Consider the following 24,231-nt stretch of genomic DNA (forward strand, 5'->3'; position numbering starts at 1 on the left):
GTTTCAAAAAAAAAAGAAATAATCAGTTGGGCTTGTGGTGTGGGCTAATAATAATACTTAATTCATAAAACTTCTTGCAGGGGCTCATAAATAAGAGCTAGAATTTTTTTTTTACTAATTGTCACTGAAGTAATTAAAATAAGAAATGTGCATTTTAGATACGCTACCAAGGGAATCCTTGGTGGTAGGGTGGGGAGGGCCGTACATTTTATAGTGGTTTTTGTTATTTACTTTCTGCTAACATAAACATTTAGCAAAAACATGAATAAAATTATACTTAGCTATAAAAACCAACACAATACTATAGGATAAAAAATATCCATTATGAAATATTCTCATAAGCATAATTATTTTGTAATCTGGTAAAATCTCAAGAAAGTACACAGATCATGTGCATTTGTTAAAGGTAATTCGGGGAAAACTTGGCATAGAAACATCCTTTTTTTAAATACCCCATTTCTGATTTTCCAGTGGTTTCAAGTTCTTTATCAAGTTCGCCAGAGGTATCCCAGCAGGAAGCTGGTGATGAGCAAAGCCAGCTTATGTGTGTCATGTGATGTTTTGCCGCTAATTACTTCCCAGCTTCAGACATTCCAATTTTTTTACCTTTTAGGAGCCTCTTTAATCATGTACACTTAGCTTTTTACTTTGTGAGTCTGGTCAGAAGCAAACAGATTTCTAAAGCGTGAGAAAAATCACTTTTAGCTTTGGATATGATAAACATTTCCCCTACTTTAACATCAATACAAACTCCACCCAGGGCAAGCAGTACACTACTGAGTTCCCTTTGCAGGAAATTTTAAGAAGTGGCAAAATCTGTACTATGAAACTAGACAATACATAGAACGCAGGAACTGATGTAATTTGATTTCTTTGCCATTGAGTCCTCAGAGACTAAAGAATGATAAACTTCCTAAGAAGTGGTTTGAACCAGGCATGAAAACATTTTTTAATCTGGAGTATTAACCATATTTGCCCTTTTGCCCTTTTGTGAACTGATCCAGTCTGGCTGAACGGAAGCTCTTTCACGCGCCTCAATTACATATGAGAGACAGCGATGCCAACTCCGGCACACCTACCCTTCGGGCATGGACTTTTGCTTGTAAGTGCCCCCGCCAGAGCCAGTCTCGCTGGATGAAGACAGATTGCTCGGGGAGTTGCGACATGGCTGGGATCTTGCTAAAGCCATGGATGAGACCGCCACATAGATGTCTGAACCAGGAGACAGCCTGTGTGTGCAAACCAAAAACGTGAAGTCAACAATTCAAAGGGAAAATCCCAAGGCAATGCATGATGGATAACATATAAATGGGACAAACGCAGCCACTTCGTGGAGATAATAAAAATAAAGCCAGCTGGAAGCCCACAAAAGAAATTTCCCCATAAGACTACTCCCTAAGGGGACAGCTGGAAAACTGCCTTGAAGGGGGTGGGGGCGTGAAAAAATAATAGGGGAAAAAAGGAAAACATGTATGTTTCCAAAAGCTGCCAGAATTCAAGGGCTGAATTGCTTATGCAATTTCGTCGTATGGCAGGGCGAAGTATAAATGAGCCCCAGTGACATTAACATAGCAATTAATTCCGATTTCCCCACTGGCTCTCTCAGAGTATATGACCACAGTGAGACCAGTACATTCTTTGTATGCTTCTTTGTTTTCCAATTTTATTACTCAAAGTCTGGAACGAATATTCAGAGATTGCTATTTAGTGTGTATACATTTGGTTGATAGTAGCATCACCATATAAAAACTTCCATGGAAACGTGCCTAGAACTGCAGTTGTTGAATTTCACTGAAATGACTGAGTTTATATAATAACACAGCAGAGATGTGCTCCACGTAGCCCACAATACACCTCTTTCTAAAATTAGGGATCCCTCACCCTGTGGACTGGCTCGACACAGAAACCAGAGCTTTGGAGTTCGGAGAGACGTGATTTTCTGGCCTCTACCTTCTCCACTCAAATAGGCATTGGGGCAGCTGCTGGGATATTAACAAGTGAGCCTGCAGACTGTGACGAGACATCAGCTAAATCTCGATAACTGATATTTTATTTCCGAAGCGAATGCTGGTACAGATCACTGGCTCTTGTAGCAGGGCAGGTCATTTCCATTTTATAGCTGAGGGAGGGGAATCAAGGTCACTTTTTCAATAAGCCAGGCTTCTTGATTCTGAGTCCACTGTCCTCTGCCCCCTACAGAAGGCTGGGTTTTCTGTGCTTAATAAGACAGTTTGCGAGGGGTCTGCAGGGTCAGACGATTTTGCACATGAAGTCTTACACTGAAGCCAAAGTTTTGAAGCCTTGGGACTGAACCTGATTCACTGAAACATGGCAGCTTTTACAGCGAACCTGCGTACCTTCTGAAGCAGGGCAGGATGGGGCTTCAGGTACAGAAACTGACAGAAGGCATAATAAAATCACGCCGAGAAGCTTTTCTATCAGAAAAAGAATAAGGCCAGGCACCGAAAAATATGACCCCCCCCCCCGCCCCCGCAAATCCGTCTATGCCCACGTGGCAGATCTGACTTGGGAGCCCCGGTTCTTTCCTCAGCGACAAACCTGTTATCAGCTGTGATTCTGTTATCCCTTCTTTTCTATTAAAACATCTCCCAAACTTCTCACTGCTTATTCTGAAGTACTTGGAAGGGGACTGGAGTGGGGGAAGAATGGGAGGAGTAGGTTACAAAGAAAACGAGGTAAGGATCAAGGAATGGCATGAACCGCTCCTTTCTGCTTTAAGAGTTTGGCTTTTAGATGCACCTAATACGGAGAAACTTCAAAAAACAGTTCATTTTGCAGCTGCTTTGATTTTCTTACTGTGAAGAGGAGGAGGTGTTACAGAAAGATGGAGAGAAAGGAGACGGCAGCAGAAATGTGAACGGGGTTGGGGCCAATGCCACGTCTGGGGGCCTGATGACTTTTTAGCTCTCTTTGGGGTAAACAAGTAACAGCCAGCGAATTATATTCACGGTGAACGTTAAAATATTTCTGCATCTACGAAGAAGTGACAACATGATTCCATAGCCAAAGTCAAGATGTAACTTTTGTATTTATATTTAGAGCTTGCTTTTCTTACCCTGCTCTCCAAAACGTACATTAAGCTAAAATATCTCATGCTAGTTCTCAGCCTCAGCTCTTTTATTTGGCAAATGTATCAGAAAATTCTATTTGGTTGCTGGAGTAATCCCAAAGTGAAAAAAATAGCATTTCCAGAAGGCCAGCCTTCATTCCAATGCCTTTTCTGAATTTATATAACTCAATAGTGGCTTTGTTTTCAGGCTGTCCACACACACAGAACACACATACAGCAACTGATGGAAATGCCACCCAAATGTTTTTATGACTCTAGATGTATGTATGGTAGGCAAAAAAAAAAATTCAGAATTAGCCCTTATTCTGATGACTTACTATTCTTTCCAAATACTCTGAATTTGATCCCACCTCACAAATATTATTTGAGCACAGATCTAGGTCAGGGAGTGGGCGGTACCCACCTGCCTGGCACTGGCTGCCTACTTCTGCCAGAGGCTGCGGCTGATCACTTCTGCAAGTTGGGCTCGTTGCTGTCTTGCCACTTTGAAAAAGAATAACCCCCGCACTGGCTCACATGGGAAGCCAGCATGCTAACCTCTTGAATCTCTGACCTCCCCCCTACTCTACCTTAATGAATCACAAGTCTTTTCTTCTCTTTTGAGATAAACTCAGATCCTTCTACGTTCTCTCAGCCTTAATGAGCCCGGGCATCTGGATGTTAATGCCCAAATAGGCTTATAGGACTAAGATGAATACATCTTTCACTCGCCGTGAGATCTTTCGATTCTGTGGAATATAAGAAATAATCTTCTTCAAGAATGCTATGGTCACTGTCAGAAAGGAAATGTCTAAAAATCTTTTAGCCTTAATTTCAGTAGATTCTCTTCCCTCCATTTTTATCGAATTAGCTGAGAAATAACTAAATGTTTTTAAAGTAACCGATCTTAAATGTTCTCTACGGCTATGACTTCCCTCTGCAGAAATAAAACACCAGGGCTTTTGGACTGTACAAAGAATGCAGCAATTGAAAAAGTCATGATCATTAGCTCGACAGACAATACTCCCATAGTCTGCAGGACTGCACTCAAGTCAGCTTTCCATTTATATGCAGCACATTTCACTGCAATGAAAACAAAGAGTTGAATGGGATGGATTAGGAAGAGATGGTCCAAGATCAATATCAGTTCTTTTTTCCAGAAGCCTCCTCACGTCAGGATAAAAGAGAGAAGAGAAGCGCCAAAAACCCCCCCCAGATTTCTGATAGAATAACCCCTGCCCCCCACCATACCCTTCCCATGACTCAACTCACAGAACTAACATTGATAGACTCTTATTAAATTGATCTCTTGAGACTGTGACATCCATTTATGGATAAGGAACTCTCAGCATCTGAGTAATTGATGCTTAATTTTTCTTTCCTGAGTATTTATGTATGGGTTTAATTATGCCTCTGTTTCCTGCTTTTTATTCCAAAGTGACAGCACTGCTTGGATGTGTCCAAGGAGATAAGGCCCTCTGTAAACTCAAGTGCAGACAGCGGAATGACGGCAAGAACAACCGAGAGGATTTCAGATGGCAGCAATGACTGACGAATGAGATATCCGAGTCCTTAATTAAGCAGAGCATTTTACCACAACTTAGCAATTAAAACACTATTCACCCAGGGAACAGGATCCAGTCAAAGTCTGTTTTTAGCAATGCCTATCAACCAGGATTCTTCCAGAATTGTTTTAAAAAACTTCTCTAAAATTACTCAAGGTAATGTCAGTCGGGTGCTGTATCCAGACTAGAGTTTGAACAAGTTGTATTCAAATTCAATCACCCCACCCCCCTGTTGGTTCACCTCTTCCTAACTTTGTGAACCAGAGCCATTCCTGGCTTTCTGACCATACGATCCCTATCAGCTATTCCGACTGGACCATGGAAGTCCTATTCAGACTGGACCATGGAAGTCCTATTCCGACTGGACCATGGAAGTCCTGCTCCGACTGGACCATGGAAGTCCTGCTCCGACTGGACCATGGAAGTCCTATTCTGATGAACCTCCGGTGACAAGGTCAATTTACAGCAAAGAATAACTCTTGCATAGTTAGGGAAATACAGCAACTCATCACACCGAGATAACCGATCGTCATCTCCCAGCTGCTGGCAAGCTGTTGGAGCGTCACAGCCTGGCGCACATCATGGTGCCTCCTGAGAAGAGTCAATTTTATATCTAAGGGTGACTCTACAGGACAGAACATAAAAATGGACTGCAGACAGGACCAGATACATCATTTGAGGGACTCAGTGCAACATGAAACTCTGGGTCTCCTTGTTCAAACGTATTACACATTTCAAGCAGAACACTGAACCCTGCTGAGCGTGTGGCCCTGTGCAGCTACACACCAGAAGCTGGCCCTGATTGCAGCACACGTGGCTGGGCCCCCTTAGCACACAAACACGCATGCGTTCATCTGGCAAGTATTTCTTGAGCACCATCTATAGATGGTGGTAGGCTTCATCCCTGCAGCATGGTGGCTAAGGTAGGGGCTCCGCAGTCTGGTGGCCTTGGTGCTAATTTCAGCTCCACCACTAACCAGCCAGGACTCTGCACAAACGATTTCATCTCTCAATCCCCGGGCATCCTTATCTGTAAAAGGGGGAAAGAGCCACCAACTTACTGGGCCTGTTGGGTGGACTAACTGAGAAAAACTCACATAAGGGACTCTGAACAGAGCCTGGTGCATGTGCCATTGAGCTGCCATCGTCATTTGTCATTTTCTAAATATAATGGGAAACTAGAAGAGTCAAACAAAAAGCCAGAGATTGGGAGACTCTAGGCTATTTAATCAGGCTGGATTCTGATTCTCCCCAGGAGTGGGGACTGGTGGGGAGACGGCAGTGAACTTGCTAGCAGGGCCGCAGTGTAGGAGTCAAACACCTCCCCCGCCACCCCTCCTTGTGTACTGGTGCTTGCTCCTTAAAAGGAGCCTGCAGACCCTAAAGAGGTGGGTCCAGAGCAAATGGTCCAGGGCCATCTTCGTGTGGCCTGGAGCAGTGTCCAGCAAGCCCTCTGGTGGTACAAGTCACCAGCCGAGAGCCCCGTGGCCAGAGACACACATACACACTTGGGTGAAGAGATCAATTCAACTCTGCTGACCACGCCCAAGGACACTCTGCCAATCTCATTATTTCACAACAATCGTTCCTGCAGGTAAAAAGGAGACTAAACCCACTTTTCCCGGCAAGCACTTCAATGATAGGTAGATCCCAGACTGCCACTCTGTCACCACACTGAGAGAGTTCCATGGGTGGAAGTAGACCTTGGTCAGACCAGTCACTGTCCCGGGCTCTGAACAAGAGGCTTATGGGGAGACTTCACACTGCTGACTGTGGGGGTGGGTCTAGGCAGCTCATCTGTCTCATTCTCACCCATTCTCACACGTTTACACATGTGTTGTGCAACCCACAAATCTTCAAGAAAAATGTCAGTGGTTTCAAATATAAGGCAGCGGGATATCCCTTTTTACCCCTGAGAATTATTTAAATTCCTAATGATAAACGTGTCCGTATGGCTGATGTGCCCTCGTCAGGCAAAGGGCCTAAGACTCCTGTTGCCTCCTCCATGAGGGGAGGGCTACAGCAGGACCCATAGTAGATCTGGCTTCTGGGAAGGCTTCCCCGTGGCAGGTGTCTGGGCGTGGACAAGGGGGTGCTTTTGGAGGAAGCCCCAGGGCCACTGTGGGCCTTTAGACCCTTCCCATAAGGTGGGACCAGGCCAGGCCTCCCTGGGTGGTCCTAATGCAACACTCCCTTAAAAAAGGGCTAAGAGGGCAAGACCCTGCGGCTGGATGCACGTAGGAGAACAGTTCCTTACTGACATGCAGAACGATGTGCCCAGCTGCCACCTCATTCTCTTCCCATAACACCACCGCTTTCTACAAGATCACCTCTCAGTCTATTCTAATTCAATGGATGGTTTTTGCAGTATTTCCTACACCTGCTCACCATGACTGTTCCCAGAACAGCAGCCCTCCTGAACTCAGCCTCTCCGTCTCACCGAGGGTAACCAGGATGCTGGCGCTGAAGACGGCACAACTTGCTCCTGGGAAACACACTGACTCACCACATGCGTGACCTGCACTAGGCTGCAAACTGACTCATCAGTCCAGTCTGGCCAGCTCTACCCATAGCCCTAAGTACCCAACTGCAACTAGCTCTCTTTGACTTCCACGTAGCTGTGTGTAGAAGAGCATCTACAAAACGACACCAAAGACAAACAGGGACTAAGCCTCACTGTGTGCCAGGCCTGTCCTAAGAGCTCGGGTTGAACACAGAGTAACTATATTACCTTAGTTAATCATCATGCTGACTCTGAGAGGGGGGGCTAGTGGCCCGTTTGGTTCCTGGCGATGATGAAGTGTAGACGGGATCAGGAACTTCCCACCATCACATCACTCCCAAGGGGTGGGGCCGGGATGCAAGTCAAGGCCCCTGGACGGCAGAGCCTGCACTCCTGGCACATCTGGGAGTTTCTGGGCGGGTTACAGTAAAACACTGGTGGCTCTGCAAGGAGGAGCCCCCTGGAACACTTCCCTGGGTGGAGTGCAAAGCAGCTACTTTCAAGGCCCAAGGAACGATGAAGCAATTCAAGAGCCTAAGCTGGGGACCACATGGGAGCACCCTGGTCTCATTCCCTGGCTCACTCTAGAGTTTATAAAAGAAAGGAAACTGGGAGGTGTGCCAGGCTCAGGCCGCTGTGCCCATTTCCTGAATGCCTGAAAAGGAAACACCTTTGTTCTCTAATCTAAAAGTGTGAACTTGCAAATTATCTAAACTCTGACCCCAATGTAGATGCCAGAGTACACTCACTCCTTTGAAGAGTTGGGGAAAAAGAGGCTTAAGAGCTCGGTGAGTTTAAGTTAAGTACAGCCCTCTGCTTTTCTACCTTAACTTGGCTGACAAATAAAATGCCATAATTCAGTCCCAACCGAACTGAAACCAAAGAGAGGAAATTCAATCAAGAACAACTCACTTTTCACTTTGAATTTTAGACAGCTTTACCCACAATATACTTTTAAAATATTCTAAACTTAGTCAACAAAAAGCAAAAAGCAAAGAATTCTACTTAAATCTAAGCTTCAATTCTATAGCTTTATCGGATTATAGCGTGTTTCACTTTTATGTGTCATTTAATTTTATAAAAATAAACCGATTTACCTGTCCATTGATGGATGAATGGATAACAAAATGTGGTACATACATACAATGGAATACTATTCAGTCTTAAAAAAAGGGAAAGGGGGCTTCCCTGTTGGCGCAGTGGTTGAGAGTCCACCTGCTGATGCAGGGGACATGGGTTCGTGGCCCGGTCTGGGAAGATCCCACATGCCGCGGAGCGACTAGGCCCGTGAGCCATGGCCGCTGAGCCTGCGCGTCCGGAGTCTGTGCTCTGCAACGGGAGAGGCCACAACAGTGAGAGGCCCGTGTACCGCAAAAAAAAAAAAAAAAAAAAAAAAAGGTAAAGGTTATGGACTTAATGACTCCCCCCACTCCCAAATTCATATCTTGAAGTCCTAACCCCCAACGTAATGACATTAGGAGGTGGGGTCTTTGGGAAGTAATTAGGTTAAGATAAGGTCATAAGGGTGGAGCCCCCATGATGGGATTAGTACCCTTATAAGAGGAGGAAGAAACCAGAGCTCTCTGCCGTGTGAGCACACAGCAAGAAGGCCCTTTCTACAAGTCAGGAAGAGGGTCCTCACCAAGAACCAAACGTCCTGGAACCTTGATCTTGGAATTCCCAGACTCCAGAACTGTAAGAAGTAAACGTCCATTGTTTAAGTCACTGAATCTATGGTATTTTGTTATAGCAGCTTGAGCTAATAAGCAAGAAGGAAAACTGGACATATGCTACAACATGAATGAACCTTGAATACATTACACTGACAAGAAATAAACTAGTCACAAAAGGACAAATATTGTATGATTCCACTTACATAAAGTTTCTACTTATGAGAGGTACCAAGAATAGTCAAATTCACAGAGACAGAAAGTAGCATGGTAACAGCCAGGAGCTGGGGAGAGGGGGAGTTATTGTTTAATGGACACAGAGTTTCAGTTCTGGAAATGGACGTTGGCGGTGGTTGCACAAGGATGGAAACATACATAATGCCACAGAACTGTGGTCCTAATGGTAAGTTTTATGTTATGTATATTTTACAACAGTAAAAAAAAGTTAAAAAAAAAAAAACCAACTGATTTATTTTCTCCCAAATTAATTTACTTCTGTTCCTACTTCTTTAAGTTTTTTTGCTTACTGGTTTAACTAATGAAGTTTTAAAAAAATTCACTGCAAGCCTATTAAAATGCCAGAATCAGTGGTTGGTCCTTGGGATACAATGATGAATAAGACAGGCTACCTTAAGTTGGAAAAATGGACCAATAAGATTAAAATGAGGTATAATAAATTCTGTGAAGGAAGCAGACAGGCAGCAATGTGAAAATTCCCAGGATGGGCAAATGAAGGCAGAGCTGGGAGGAGACGTGTCGGAGAAGGCGAGGCTTGGGCTTGGTGTTACAATACCAGCAGTTGTTAAGCTGCTGAAGGATGGGGTAGAAGGCAGGTCAAGCCGAGCTGCAGGTATAAAGGTTATCAAGAGAACACCTGGCAGCAGAGAGTCACAAGCCTAGAGCCTGGGAAAGACAAAGCCATGTCAGTAAATCCACAGCGGGAGGTGGACTTGATACTGAAAGCTGTGCGGAAGGCTAAGGTGAAAGGCAGGGCCTGAGGAGCAATTCCCTTTGTATTAGGCCGTCCCGTGCAGTACGCAGCTGCCCGGACAGGGAGAAAGTGGGAGGCTGTTCTGCCCAGAAAAATCTTAGTGTGAAACGAGAGCCCCTAAGGCAATGACAAGGAGGATGCTTACAGGAGGGACTCAACCGAAGGGTAGAACTTGATAACTAAATGGGTGTGGAGACGGGGATGAGGGTGCAGGAGGCTAATTATGAATTCTAGTTCTGCTCTGGTGACTTGGGCAGAATGCAAAGCCCTTCAGCAAGATGGGCAACACGTGAGAAGGAAGAGGTGGAGGGCGGGCAGGAGTATGGCTGAAGTCAGCTTGGGCTGGTGAGTCTGGGACACTGGTGTGACATTCAAGTGCAGATATTCAATAGGGAGATGGGCATATGAATATGAAAAGTAAAGAAGAGGTCAAGACCAAACGTGTACTATCCAGGAACTGCCCACATACAGATGATGGCTGAGGTTACTAAAACAAATAAACTATTCAGAGATATTGCACAGTAGGGGATTAAAAGAAAAATGAGGAAGGAGTCATGGGGAACACAGCATTTGGGGGGGATAAGACAAATGTAAAGAGCTGACCAAAAAAAAAAAAAAAAAAAAAAAAAAAGGGAAGTTTTGGAAGATAAGGAAGAGGAGTTTGAAGGAGGAGGGAATGGCAAATGGTATCGGATACGCCGAAGCCCACAGCATCCAGTGGCTCTGGGAATACAGCAGTCAATGGGGATGCAGCCTGAGCACCCCCAATGAAACTCAAGAATTCCAAGAGTCAAGGTCCTCATGTCAACTCAAACAACTATGATCCAGGAGGGCCGTATTTGAAAGAACAAGTCATGAAACTTCTAGCCACAGCTAATATTCCAATCAAAGGAAGAGTAAAGAATAAATGCGTGCTGGCTTTGTCTGAAAACAGAAAATGACAGCGAGAGGCTCATTAACACAGAACCTGTTTGAAATAAACCTAGAAAACATTTCCTTGAAAATAAAGATTGAGGGACTTCCCTGGAAGTTCAGTGGTTAAAAGATCCTGCATGCAACACGGCACGCCCCCCCCCACCCCCCAGAAAAAGAGGAGAACTCTTTTCATTTGTTTCAACAGTATCCTCCAGCACAGTCTTCATGCTCTGTATGGCGCAGCTGTGTCTGCAGAGGAGGGTGGAGTTAGGGAGGCTGCAAGTGTGGCCAGCTGTAACTCCATAAAGGAACCAACACTCCATCCAGCTGCTGAGCGCCAAATACAGTAGGGAAAGGGGAATAGTATAGTATCCAGGTAAAATGCAGAAGTATCAATGGTTCAGTAAGATCCGACATTAAATATTTATATAAAGCCTGGAAATACTTCATCTACAAAAAAGAGAAAAGAAAATTCCTTTGTGTGCCAACGTGCCTGTTGTTTATGCAAAGCCTCTGAAATAGTTAAGCTTTTCTGAACATGTTAACCCAGATCAGGGTTTTATTACTGATCCCACATTATATTTAAACACAGTAATGTGTTAAGTTCTATGTACTATAGCCAGCTACTTATTTATTTATTCATGTGTAGGGTCTTCGTTGCTGTGCACAGGCTTTCTCTAGTTGTGGCAAGTGGGGGCTATTCTTTGTTGCGACGTGCAGACTTCTCATTGCAGTGGCTTTTTTTGTTGCGGAGCATGGGCTATGGTATGCGGGCTCAGTAGTTCAGTAGTTGTGGCTCGCGGGCTCTAGAGCGCAGGCTCAGTAGCTGTGGCACATGGGCTTGGTTGCTCCACGGCATGTGGGATCTTCCTGGACCAGGGCTCAAACCCGTGTTCCCTGCATTGTCAGGCAGATTCTTAACCACTGCGCCACCAGGGAAGCCCTAGCCAGCTATTTTTATTTCAGTCCTACCCTTACACTCTAGATAAATTTGAGGCCGGAAGAGCAATTGCATCATATTACCTATTTTTGTTAAATATTAATTCTGTCAATAAGAACTACTCCCACAAATACCATAAAATTCTGCACTTGAAAGGCCACCTAGAGAGCATAAATCTCCTGTATTTAAACCCAATCAAATCAGACTTTTTTCTACTTAGATGGCAAATGCGTCATCTGTTCTTACTGCATCAGTTTCTCTTAACAATGTATAGAGAGCACAAGTCAGTGAAATAATTCTTGTTAGAAACTCCAAATACCCATACCTTTTAGTATGTCAAAAATCCTGACCTTGGTGCTAAAGGAAAAAGGATAATCTGTTCCACAAGTATTTTTTTAAAAAATTCTTTCGAATGGCCTTTAACTCTGGGATCTTGCACACAATTTAAGAAAAACTATGCTTCTAGTTTCTAGAAGATTAAGCAGTAGATTAAGTTTCTACAAGCAGTATATTCAGTTTTCATCTAAAATGAACCGTGCTGGGACCAACCGTGGTGAATGAAGTAGGCAGATTTGTGTAGCACATGCAGAGTGGCTTGAGGCGGCTGCTAACTTAAGCTTAAATACAGCTGGTTTCTCTACAGTTAAACACAACTTGCCTAACCTGGAGGAGAAAAATAAATGGAACAAACCAACCACGTAAAGGCAATACAGCTGACCCTTGAACAACACGGGTTTGAACTGCGTGGGTTCACATCTACGGGGATTTTTTCAATACATACACTACTATGTTTACGATCTGCAATTGGTTGAATCCGAGGACGTGAGGGTCAACTACGGGACTTGAGCAGGTGCAGATTTTGGTATCCATGGAGGGCTCTGGAACCAATCTTTGCGGATACCGAGGGACTATCCTTTAGTCTCAGTATCAGGTTCATGCCACTATCGGTAAGGCGAGATTCAGGGAATGGCAGACCTGGGCATTTGTTTTGACTCTTTGTGATTCATCTGAACGGTCCATATCACACTCTCTAGATGGCCCAGGTACAGATGCAAATGGCACCCAGGGCAGGGCTGGTATGAAGGGGAGAGTCAGATGGAGGAGGTGCGCCCAGCCAGGGGCCTCACTTCCACATCACAGTAAGGTGGTTTGTTCTCAGTAAGACTATGAAGGGAATGCTTAAATTTTTTAGTTATATTTTACTACGTTTCATGGAGGAAATTATATTCCCAGGTACACTGTATGAATCTCAGGAATCTGGACGTATTCCCGATGAAGGTCACGAGTCTATTCTATACTCAAATATTCTGCAAACAGTAGCAATACAAAGTTTCTCAAACAGTACCTTCTATTTACGACTCAGAGTTGAAACTTAACTAATACTGCTTTACTAAAAGTTAAGAATGATGGGATAGGACAGCGAACTCTTAAATTTTCATGAAAGAATAGCCGTCTAATTACCACACCTTTCAAAATGAAGAGGAGACAAATAACCTGAAAATGTAAAGCTCAGATTTTACAAGCCCTCTGTCATAAGATCTTAAATCCTAGTCCAATGTCCTCAAGGATATCTGAAACTAAGAAGCCTCAGAGGGAAGTGAGTAGAGGTTAAAAAACCATTGGCAGCCTCACTTCTGTCACTTGCATCTTACAGCTTGGAGAGCCCCAGGGCTATTATTATTAGTCTTATAGGGAGAGCACGCGGATTCCCTTTCCTCTGGGTGGAGTTATGATGAAAGGCAGACACAAGTACCCATAAAAAGAACCTCCAGAACTCAAAGATCTCCAACTGGAAAAAATGGAGTTGATGCCTTCTTTAGCACTAAAAGTTGCTTGCATGCTAAGAGGATAATTAGCTACAAAAAATATTTGCACTTTCAGAGGTCAGTATGTTCAGCAATAAGCTTTAGTTTCTGTTGCAGAAATTAAATTCAACGTGGAAGCAAAATATATTCTGCTATTTTATTATAGGGACTATTGTATAAAGAAAATAACACAAATCCAATTTCACTCATAAAAGCCTGATGACTGTCCTGGAGAGAAAGAAAATACCATTGAGAGGAACAAAAGGTCCTTCTCTAAACAATGGTTTCCTAGGTTCATCCTTCCAAATGTGGGCCAAATCATGAATTCCAGTTAACACACACCTCAGAGGGAGCCAAGTTTGGAATGTGCAGAACAAAGAATTTATTCAGCGACCACTTGGATGTTTTTCCTTCTCGAAAATAATGAAAGCAAGAGGAGTCCAGATGGGAATGCAGCCACTTTGGGAGAGGAATCCTTTATTGAGATAAATAGCAAGGCTCTGTAAATAAATCCCCAGTATTACATGAGGAATTTTAGAAAGACAACTAGGCTTTTTCTTGGTTGTCTGTTGTGATTAAACTATTTCTACATGGTATTCCAGTATTTCTGAAATAGTTAAGTGACTATGTTTTATGTCTTTTAAGATAAAAGACATCATTGTGTGGTTTTTAAAATCTCCAACTTTCTGCTCTCAACTTGAACCAACGACTCCTGAAGCATAGCTGGGATCTCTTTTCCTTGGCGCCCTGTTCTTGCTGGACCTGGTTCCTGAGGCTCAGATGAGTCAGGCTCACATTTTTGCTCCAGAGACCTTCCTTCTACCCAAAGCAGCTCCTGGAACAGAGACTTCTCCCCACCAGCTCTGAGGGTTCCTGATCCTTCTGCAGTGCGGGGGCCACAAAAACACTCAGAGATGTGATCAAGACAAGCACAGTGATGGGGAAAGGACGGTGCATGGACAGAAAGAAGTTGGCTTCTTCTAGGAGGGCACTACCAGGTTACTGAGTTAAACCGTCTCCTTCATTAGCCTAGGTAATTTGGGGTAACTGAATTTATAGTGCAATGATTTAAAATTATGTAGTCCATTTGTATTCACTTTTTTTTTTTTTCTTTGCGGTACGTGGGCCTCTCACTGTTGTGGCCTCTCCCGTCGCGGAGCACAGGCTCCGGCTGCTCCGCGCCATGTGGGATCCTCCCGGACCGCGGCACGAACCCGTGTCCCCTGCATCGGCAGGCGGACTCCCAACCACTGCGCCACCAGGGAAGCCCTGTATTCACATTTTAAGAGTACTTTATTGAGTTCAATTTTTGGCCAAGGTTCTTAGTTCACAGTGCTGCATTTTACAGTGAATTCGAGACAAAAGTGCTAGGGCATGCTGGTTAAGGAAGAGTTCACCAGTTATCACCTGTGAGGGAATCCACTGTGACTTTCAACTTAACAGCAAACCTCGTTTTGTTACTTTCTGGGATCCCTCAATCCCTCTCCTTTTGCTTACTTTACTCAGGACTGAGTGTTTTAACACATCCACTATTTTCTTTTACATTCAGAGCAGTGGAAAAATATGTTTGTGCTATACTAGTGGATTTCCCTTCTCACAATTCTTTATTAACAAAGTGACACAAACACAGACACTCAACCAAAAACCTGCATTCTCTTGCCACTGTTGTATCACTCATCTCCAAAAGACACAGACTGTCAAAGATGATGATATGGTCAACGTCACCTCAAAGAGTCTGCCAAGTTCTAGCTCATATGGCTACGGAGCGTGCAGTGACGATTTCTGTTGATATCACATGAAAATGAAAGAGCAAAGCCCAAATACCATTGTACAGAGCTGCACGCTTTGCTGGAATACATCTTCACTTATCCTGATGGCTTTGGAATGCTGCCATGCTTTGAAAACCACTAGTGCATGCATCTCAGTTTTAAGTTTTGATTTCTAGTAAAATATGGGAAGACCTAAAGCTAGTGCTTATGGGCCTGGTGCTATTTAAATTTGGGGCAGAGATTTAGAGAAAGGCTTGGGAGGCACACTCACCGCCTCTCCAGTGGGCGCCCGTCACTGGAGATGCTTCGGGGAATGTTGGCGGCTCGTTCTGGAGGAGGCATCTTCCCATCTCCTTTCCCGGCATTCAGCCTCGAGGTCATGGGACTCTGCACCTGGGATGGAACTTGAGGTGAATGAGGCCCCTTGTTGGCATTCCTCTGCCACTTGTTATTATTTCGAAAGGGAAACTTGAATTCGTAGGAAACCCCTTCGTTCATTTTGTACTCCATCACTGGCATGCGGTAGGTCTCAGAGCAACTCCTAAGGGGAGGGCACAGAGAGAAGAAAAATCAATATTGATTTTTCTTGTTGGTGGAACCACACTGATTCTCATTAACAGTTAAAATGGATCAAACACTTCATTCTCAAGTTTCAAACCATCTTTCAATCATTAGGCCTGTAATTATTTTCCTTTCAAAAACCAGAATCCCAGGAAGTATTATACTAGTATTTTCTTTTGATCAATCCTAAATGCTGAGTCTGAGATACGGAGTCTTGAAAATTCAGTGAGACCTATGGTCACCCTGGTGGGGATGGGGGTGGAGTAGGGGGCAGAGTCAGCACTGAGAACTGGGGAGGGAAGGTGCCCAGACAGCATGGTGGGAACAGACCCCTAAGATGGGGCCTCGGAGGAAAGAGTCAGCTTTATATCCTTAATCGTAAGGGAAGCTTTAGATCCTTCCCTTACGATTAAGGATCTAAAAGGGTATATAGTTTTGAATTCGTTGGGATCCCGATAGTCAAAAATAAGTAGGGAGAATTCTTGAAATCCAAACTGAGAGCCAAATTTAGCCCAGGAGGAGGGGAAAAAAAGCCAGTTATTGAAATCAGCAATTATCAAATCAGCAGGGAACAAAGCATAATCTGAAATCAGACCTTTTTTTTCCCCTTGAAAGCCAGAAATCTCCCATAGCAGAGCTGTCCCCAGGCAGCAGTCTGAGTGAAATTAATGGCAGGCACAAATGTCTTCCATCACTTTACCCTCTTTTTGTGCCATCATTCCATCCCCCAAAACTTAGGAAACGAGGAACCCACTTTCCATGACCTTTACCCAAACAACCAAGGAAGGTTCGACCAATTATTGACTTGATTGATAGAAAAATTACTGAAAAAACCTACCCCCACGAAAACATTAACTCAAACTGTGCATTTGAATTTCATCACTAAGAGAAAAAATGACTTTCTTTCTTAAAGACATTTCAAAGATTGAGAAGCAGGTGGGAAGATCTGGAAAGAAAAGATTAAGAGTAATTACGAAATAGTCCTTTAAGAGGTACTTTAGAGATAGCATAAGGGGAGTCCAGATCAGTGCTGCCCAACAGAAATACAATATAAGCCACACACAGGAGCCGCGTATGTAAGTTTTAAATGTCTAGCAGCCATACTACAAAAATAAAACGAAACAGGTGAAATTAATAATACATTTTATTTAACTCAATATATCCAAAATGCCATCATTTCAACATGTAATCAATAAATCAGTATTACAAAATTTACGAGACATTTTACATTCTTGTACATTTGGAGTGTATCTTATACTTAGAGCACGTCTCACTTGGGACCAGCCACGTTACAATGGCTCTGTAGTCACAGGTGACTCATGGCTCCTGTACTGGACAGTGTAGGTCCAAAGGGCATCCAGCTGAAGGCCTGGTCTTGATTTGGGGAAGGTGCTTATGTTGGTGGGAGAATGAACACAATGGAACGGGCCCCCCTCTATGACCTTGTCCATGTATCTCAGGGTATGACTCATGACATTTTAAATGTACCCCACCATGCGTCCTCTCCCATGTCTCCATGACAGCCACAGGTTTTGAAAAGTGCTGCTTTTGGAGCATGTGCATTTGCTGGGGTCCTTGCCCTCCTCAGTCTTAGCCCAAGTCTCCAATGGGCACCTTTGCTTGGAGTTTCCTTAACCTCTCCCTCCGACTCCTCAAAAGCCTAGGTCAACCTTAATCTGACCCTATGCCCAAGATGCTGCTATGCCCCTTTTAATGGTTTGATGACAATGGCTTTCAAATGTTTTGGACCACAATCCTGGTGACAAGTACATTTTACACTGTGATACAGCACAACCACAAATACACACACACATACACCCTTCCTCTGTCAGCTTCCATTCTGCTATATTCTGGGTTAATCCATTTCATTAAAAAAATACATTGGGTACAACCTCCTAAACTCATTTCATGATCTACTTAAGAATAACGATCTAGAGTTCGCAAAACACTGTATGGCCTACTTGACATTAGTTTCAGCAGTTTTGACTTCTTATATAATAAACGCTTTTCTCTGAAATGAAGGATTATCACCTTAGGCCTTGATATAATTTCTAGCTTTGAATCAATATTTCTGACAAAAATATGCCATTACCATACTTTTTTGGTTGTTAACACAGGTGTTACTGCAGTATATCTGAAGTCTTTCATTTCTGATCATGCAGTATCTAGAGCTCTGGATCTGGAAATACAAGAATGTTGCAAGAATGCAAAATGCAAGAATGTTGTAGCTTGCCAAAGAAATATTAATAAAAATTTATAATAATGCATGGAAAAATTTCTTTCTACCTCAAAATCAGCACTAGCTTTGCTTCTCCTCAGCACTGGTCTGTTTAACTTGTAAATTCAGTGGATCATATCATCCATGTCCCTTTCTTTTTTTTTTTTTTGTGGTGCGCAGGCCTCTCACTGTTGTGGCCTCTCCCGTTGCGAGGCACAGGCTCTGGACGCGCAGGCTCAGCGGCCATGGCTCACGGGCCCAGCCGCTCCGCGACATGTGGGATCTTCCTGGACCGGGACACGAACCCGTGTCCCCTGCGTCGGCAGGCGGACTCTCAACCACTGCGCCACCAGGGAAGCCCCATGTCCCTTTCTGTTGGCTGCCAGGAACCAACCACATGTACAGAACACGTACAGACCTTTATCATGTATTCCAGGGCATTAACTTTTCAAAAATTTCTCCCTTGGCCACGTTTTCCATTTACCTCCCCCCATTCCCCATTTCCCCACCACACATACACAGGGATTCCCTCACTGAATTTTAATTCTGTACCTCCATAGGCTGATTCAGGCCCATATTGCATCAGGGTAGAGAATAAGTAAATAATTAAAATAGAAACAATCATAATGTAATATCAAATAGACAATATCAGCTTTGGGGCCTTAGTTTCTTTGTAAAATGAAAGACTTGTAATTGATAATTACTAAACTTTCTTCTAGTTCAAGCACTCTTTGAAAGAGTCTTTCAAGCTGCATAATGTTTAATACTAAAACTGGTTAAAAGATCCCATTAGCCAAAGATTTTGTCTCCTCTCTATATTTCATCCCCACCACCCTTAGCATACTATTAGAGACCTTCTGCATATTCCATAATCACAGAATGAAGTACGATAAGGCCAAAGCAGGGAGAGAAGATTCATTTACAGAGAATGAAGAGCAAAGATTCCATAGCGCTGAACCTTTGCCACCCTGCCGCTTCTGACTGCCTTCTACGGGGGGGGGGGGGGGGGGGGGGGGGGCGGGACACCACTAGCTTCTGCTCCCTTACTTATCCCTATGAGAATGAGGCATGGGATCCAGAAGTGGGCAGTACACTGAAGGACAAAGATAAAAGCTGGCTTTTAATGACATGCATGAAAGTTCATAAAAGGATTTATATTGTATTACTCCAAGTAAAATCTGGTGTTGAACAATAAAAACTCGGGCACCTAGAGCTCACGATGGGCCAGCACTAATCCGGCTGCCCTACACCAACTCTCTGAAGTACGAGTATCATTATCCCCGTTTATCAGATGGGGAAATAGAGGCCTAGAGAGATTAATTTGCAAAGACTACACAGTCAAGAAGAAGTGGCAGAGCCAGGATTTGAACACACAGAATAAGTCTACTTGTAGATTAGTCTTATTTTAGTCACTAACTAAAGGACATTTCTACTCCAGGTTCCCAAACTTCATCTTATACTGACTATTGCATTTCATTCGGGCATGGGCTATGACAAAATGTCAACAATTCTTAAAGAGCTATGGGCAAAAGGAATTACAATTTCGGTGCTAAAAGTGACACATGGTGACAAGCTGAAACCATAAGTTAATTGAAAAGTCACTTCATCTTCTTTTTTTCAGTCTTTTCATTCTAACTTTTTCCTCTAATTTCTTATTACCCACTACTCTCTCCTTTATTCCTAAGACACTAAGAAATACAGATAGAAAAATCAGCCGAGCGGTATATTCAACAGAACATCACAACACCTGGACTCCTGAATCAGAAAAGTTGGATGTCTGGGGACAGCTGTGTCCCTAATCATTCATGTGACTTTGGCTTGGGAAAAAAAAACTTAACCTCTTTGAACCAAAGTTCCTCATCTAAAAAATATGAGAGACTTGAACCAAATGATTTCTCACAGCCCTTCTAGCTCTAAAGCAGGATGCTTTTGCAGTTTGAAATAATTGTTTTTTAAAATGAAGAAAAAACTCTGCAACCCATTCTTACTTAAAAGATAATCTGGTCCTTTTAGGTAATGTGTTTTTAGCGCTTCCTCTTGAATGGCCCTTGATTGCTTTCTTTAGGGAACTACATTCAATATAAGGGAAAAGAATATGAAAAAGAATATATACACATATATGTAAATACATAACTGGATCACTGTGCTGTACACCTGAAATTAACACAACAGTGTAAATCAACTATACTGCAATTAAAGAAACAAACCCATAGGCTGGTGGCCCTCAACAGAATGATGGCCTACCACTCCCACGCGATACCATTCAGAGCATCACAACTGAATCTGCTATCTGGGTACTTGTAATTTTGCCTAGAGAATGACTGCTCAAGAGTCAGAGGTCACAGACACCAAGACATACAGCTGGTCATACACTCTGAATGGCGATGGAGGGGGTGGGGGTCCCTCTTGCAGTGCAACATCTTATTCTCTGGGGGGAGCCTTCTGATGACGTCTGCAGCCAAATCCCAAACCTGTTTCTGCCAAGACTGCTTCCATCATGCTGTCATCCTAGTTGGCCCTATTCACTCTCTGGGCAGCTACTAAACCTCTCTAACCCTCATTCTCCTCATTGTTTCAATGGAAAGGAGGCTGCCATGAAGATTGTTTTTAAAGCCCAGTACACAGTAGGGTCTCAGGAATTTTGCTTTTCTTTCCCGGTCCTCTCTTCTCTTTAAAACTGTTGCCTCTGGAAACAATTCATAGAGGGTCTGCTTATGTCCTGCAAATAGGGAAAAGAGCTTGATTTAACAGGTGTTACTAAAGCCCCATTTGTTGTTGTTAAACTGGCTTTTTCACTTACAAGCAGCTCATGCAACTCAATATCAAAAAAACAAACAACCCAACCCAAAAATGGGCAGAAGACCTAAAATGACATTTCTCCAAAGAAGATATACAGATGCCCAAGAGGCACATGAAAGAATGCTCAACATCACTAATCATTAGAGAAATGCAAATCAAAACTACAGTGAGGTATCACCTCACACCTGTCAGAATGGCCATCATCAAAAAATCTACAAACAATAAATGCTGGAGAGGGTGTGGAGAAAAGGGAATCCTCTTGCACTGTTGGTGGGAATGTAAATGGATATAGCCACTAAGGAGAACAGTATGGAGGTTCCTTAAAAACCTAAAAATAGAACTACCATACGACCCAGAAATCCCACTACTGGGCACATACCCTGAGAAAATCATAATTCAAAGAGTCATGTACCACAATGTTCATTGCAGCTCTATTTACAATAGCCAAGACATGGAAGCAACCTAAGTGTCCATCAACAGATGAATGGATAAAGAAGATGTGGCACATATATACAATGGGATATTACTCAGCCATAAGAAGAAACGAAATTGAGTTATTCGTAGTGAGGTGGATGGACCCAGAGTCTGTCATAAAGAGTGAAGTAAGTCAGAAAGAGAAAAACAAAAAACTGTACGCTAACACTTATAAATGGAATCTAAAAAAAAAAAAAAAATGGCTATGAAGAACCTAGGGGCAGGACAGGAATAAAGACACAGACGTACAGAATGGACTTGAGGACATGGGGCGGGGGAAGGGTAAGCTGGGACGAAGTGAGAGAGTGGCATGGACATATATACACCACCAAATGTAAAACAGACAGCTAGTGGGAAGCAGCCGCATAGCACAGGGAGATCAGCTTGGTGCTTTGTGACCACCTAGAGGGGTGGGATAGGGAGGGTGGGAGGGAGGGGGATGTAAGAGGGAAGAGATATGGGGACATACATATATGTATAACTGATTCACTTTGTTATAAAGCAGAAACTAACACACCATTGTAAAGCAATTATACTCCAATAAAGATGTTAAGAAAACAAAACAAAAACAAAACAAAAACCACCTGCCTTTTCAAAACTAGTGACTCTTGCATATGAACATATGTGGGTGTTCGTGACTACATTTGATCCCCATGCCGGTGTCTGTGTCCTGGGACCCTCGGATCCCGGTGACCCTGAGAAGCACGCTGCTGGGGACGGAGGGCAGCGTATTTCCAGGAGGCCTGCTCTTCCTGGCGGCAGTACCAGCTGACAGACAGGAGAGTGACTAGTCAAAGAGCAGAGTAATTAGCTGCAAGGACAACAGCCGTGGGAGTGTGAAGTGCGGAGGAGAGGAAAAAAGTGACAGAAGAGCATTGTCTTATTTTGTTGAAAATTGTACCAAGGTGTTAATGCTTCAACTATTCCTTTCAAGTTGTTTCTGAAGGAGGGAAGGGGAGAGCAGGCTTCTAGTCCTCCAGAGGTATCAAGGGCATCATTTCAGACCCACCTAGAAGGTATGACGGTGGCTTTTCGGGTGGAAACTCTAGGGCAAGGGGCGGAGTGTGTCTCCGAGGCCTGAGGGGCTGTGCGGTGCGCTGCTCCTTCAGCTCAGCCCCCCATCCCGCGCTCTAAGGGGGGGCAGGTTCCTAACACTCTCCTGTCCCGTCACTGCCAGCTCCCTGGCTATGAGAGGATGACAATGCTGCCCCAGAATTGGTGCTGGGAGATGAAGACAAATACAGCAAATACTACAAATCAAGGTTCTTTCTCAACAGAAAGCCAGTTTACCATCATACCTCTGCTTATGCTGGTACATAGGAAAGGATTTGGGTCCCGAGCATACAAAGTTAAGAGTCTGGATTCTGTTTCTGTTGGGTTTTTTTTGCGGTACACGGGCCTCTCACTGTTGTGGCCTCTCTGGTTGCGGAGCACAGGCTCCGGACGCGCAGGCTCAGCGGCCATGGCTCACGGGCCCAGCCGCTCCGCGGCATGTGGGATCCTCCCGGACCGGGGCACGAATCCGCGTCCCCTGCATTGGCAGGCGGACTCTCAACCACTGTGCCACCAGGGAAGCCCCAAAAGTTTGGATTCTGAAGTTAGACCTGAATTTGCCAGATGAGGCTGGGGAGTTACTAACCTGAGTGTTGGTTTCCTTTAATTAGGAGTAATATTAATACTACTACTTCATAGGGTCATTGTAAGGATTAGATGTGCTAATCCATATAAAAGTGCTTTTCCTAGGGTCTGGCACATTAAAGTAATACTCAGCAAATATTAGTTGTTTTTACCAATATACCACAGAAGACGTATCTAGCCTAGTATTTTGCTGTAGACAAATCACTTCCTGCCATGGACCCATCATCTATCCAGGGCCAGGCCTTTGGACCCATCTTTCTAGTAACTACTATTCACAATTCAATGTCAGTAATGTTGCCCATTCCATCCTATCTCCTCACACACTCACACACACCTATTTCCCTCTCCCCCATACGAACTGAAGAGCTTAGAAACACGGGGAAAGACCCCTGAGCAGACAAGATGGTGTCGCAAGATCTACAGGCTTCCTCTTGAGTAGATTAGTCCTTAGACCAGTGTCTCTAACTCTGTACTGTCTAAGGTTGACAAGTTACACAGCTTGGTTATCTTCTCCAGTTTATAGATGCCTGTTTAGACATATAAACTATAAAGCAGACAATTTGTAGGAAAGACCTCGGGATGGAAAACAGACAAGAGGAAGAGGAGGAGAATCACAGAGCACTTGGAGAGCGTTGTAAGGACCCAGCTGCCTTTCTGATCACCCTCGAGTCATTCTTGAATTGTGGTTCAGCAAAACACTTAACATTAATACGATGTGGTTGAGGAAACGAAGGCAGCACTTTCAGAATATACCCTCCCTGCCCTCAAGACGGCTAAAACAAAAAGTTCTGGATATAAATTCTGGTTTCCAGGGAAATCCAGTCATCCGAATGGGAGCATTTCTTAAAACTATCAGACAAAGGGATTTTCACCACATTCTGACATCAGCACATAATCTCTGGGCCATCTAGGAGGTAAGCAGTATTAAATACCATCCCAAGCACAGTCTGGTCTATAACACTTGGTTTCAGGAACTGAAGTACATTGATACTGTCATTGCGCTTACTTTTTAAAGGGCACAAATAACCCCTCGTAACTGTTTACATATTCTGCCATCTGATGTTCATGAATCTATGAGAGCTCAGGTGTAGGACTGGTCATGTTTTGGGGGAAAAAAATAGCATAAAGAATATTGTCTTGGCTTTAGAAAGCCTAAGAATTAATTGCCGAAGCTTAACAGAAACTCTTAGAAAATAATGGGTTCAAAGCAAATTAACAGCTTGAAAAAAAAAAACCCCAGCAAAAACAGCATGTGCATGCCCAAAGGAGAAAAGAAACAGTTGATTAAATTTGTTCCATCAGGAAACCTCCCC

At 43.6% G+C, this 24,231-nt stretch overlaps 1 protein-coding gene across 1 annotated transcript in view; it reads right to left on the bottom strand.

Moving 5' to 3' along the window:
• Nucleotides 1-24,231, bottom strand: part of SIPA1L1 (signal induced proliferation associated 1 like 1) — a 377,254-nt gene that overhangs the window by 57,102 nt on the left and 295,921 nt on the right. The window contains exons 14-15 of the mRNA XM_082844854.1: nucleotides 15,500-15,769; nucleotides 1,080-1,229 (exon numbers count right to left, since the gene is read on the bottom strand). Coding sequence (XP_082700980.1) covers nucleotides 1,080-1,229; nucleotides 15,500-15,769 — 420 coding nt within the window. The remainder of the gene's footprint in view (nucleotides 1-1,079; nucleotides 1,230-15,499; nucleotides 15,770-24,231) is intronic.

Source organism: Leucopleurus acutus (genome assembly GCF_964270905.1).
Source record: "Leucopleurus acutus genome assembly, chromosome: 1".
In the NCBI taxonomy this organism is placed as follows: domain Eukaryota; kingdom Metazoa; phylum Chordata; class Mammalia; order Artiodactyla; family Delphinidae; genus Leucopleurus; species Leucopleurus acutus.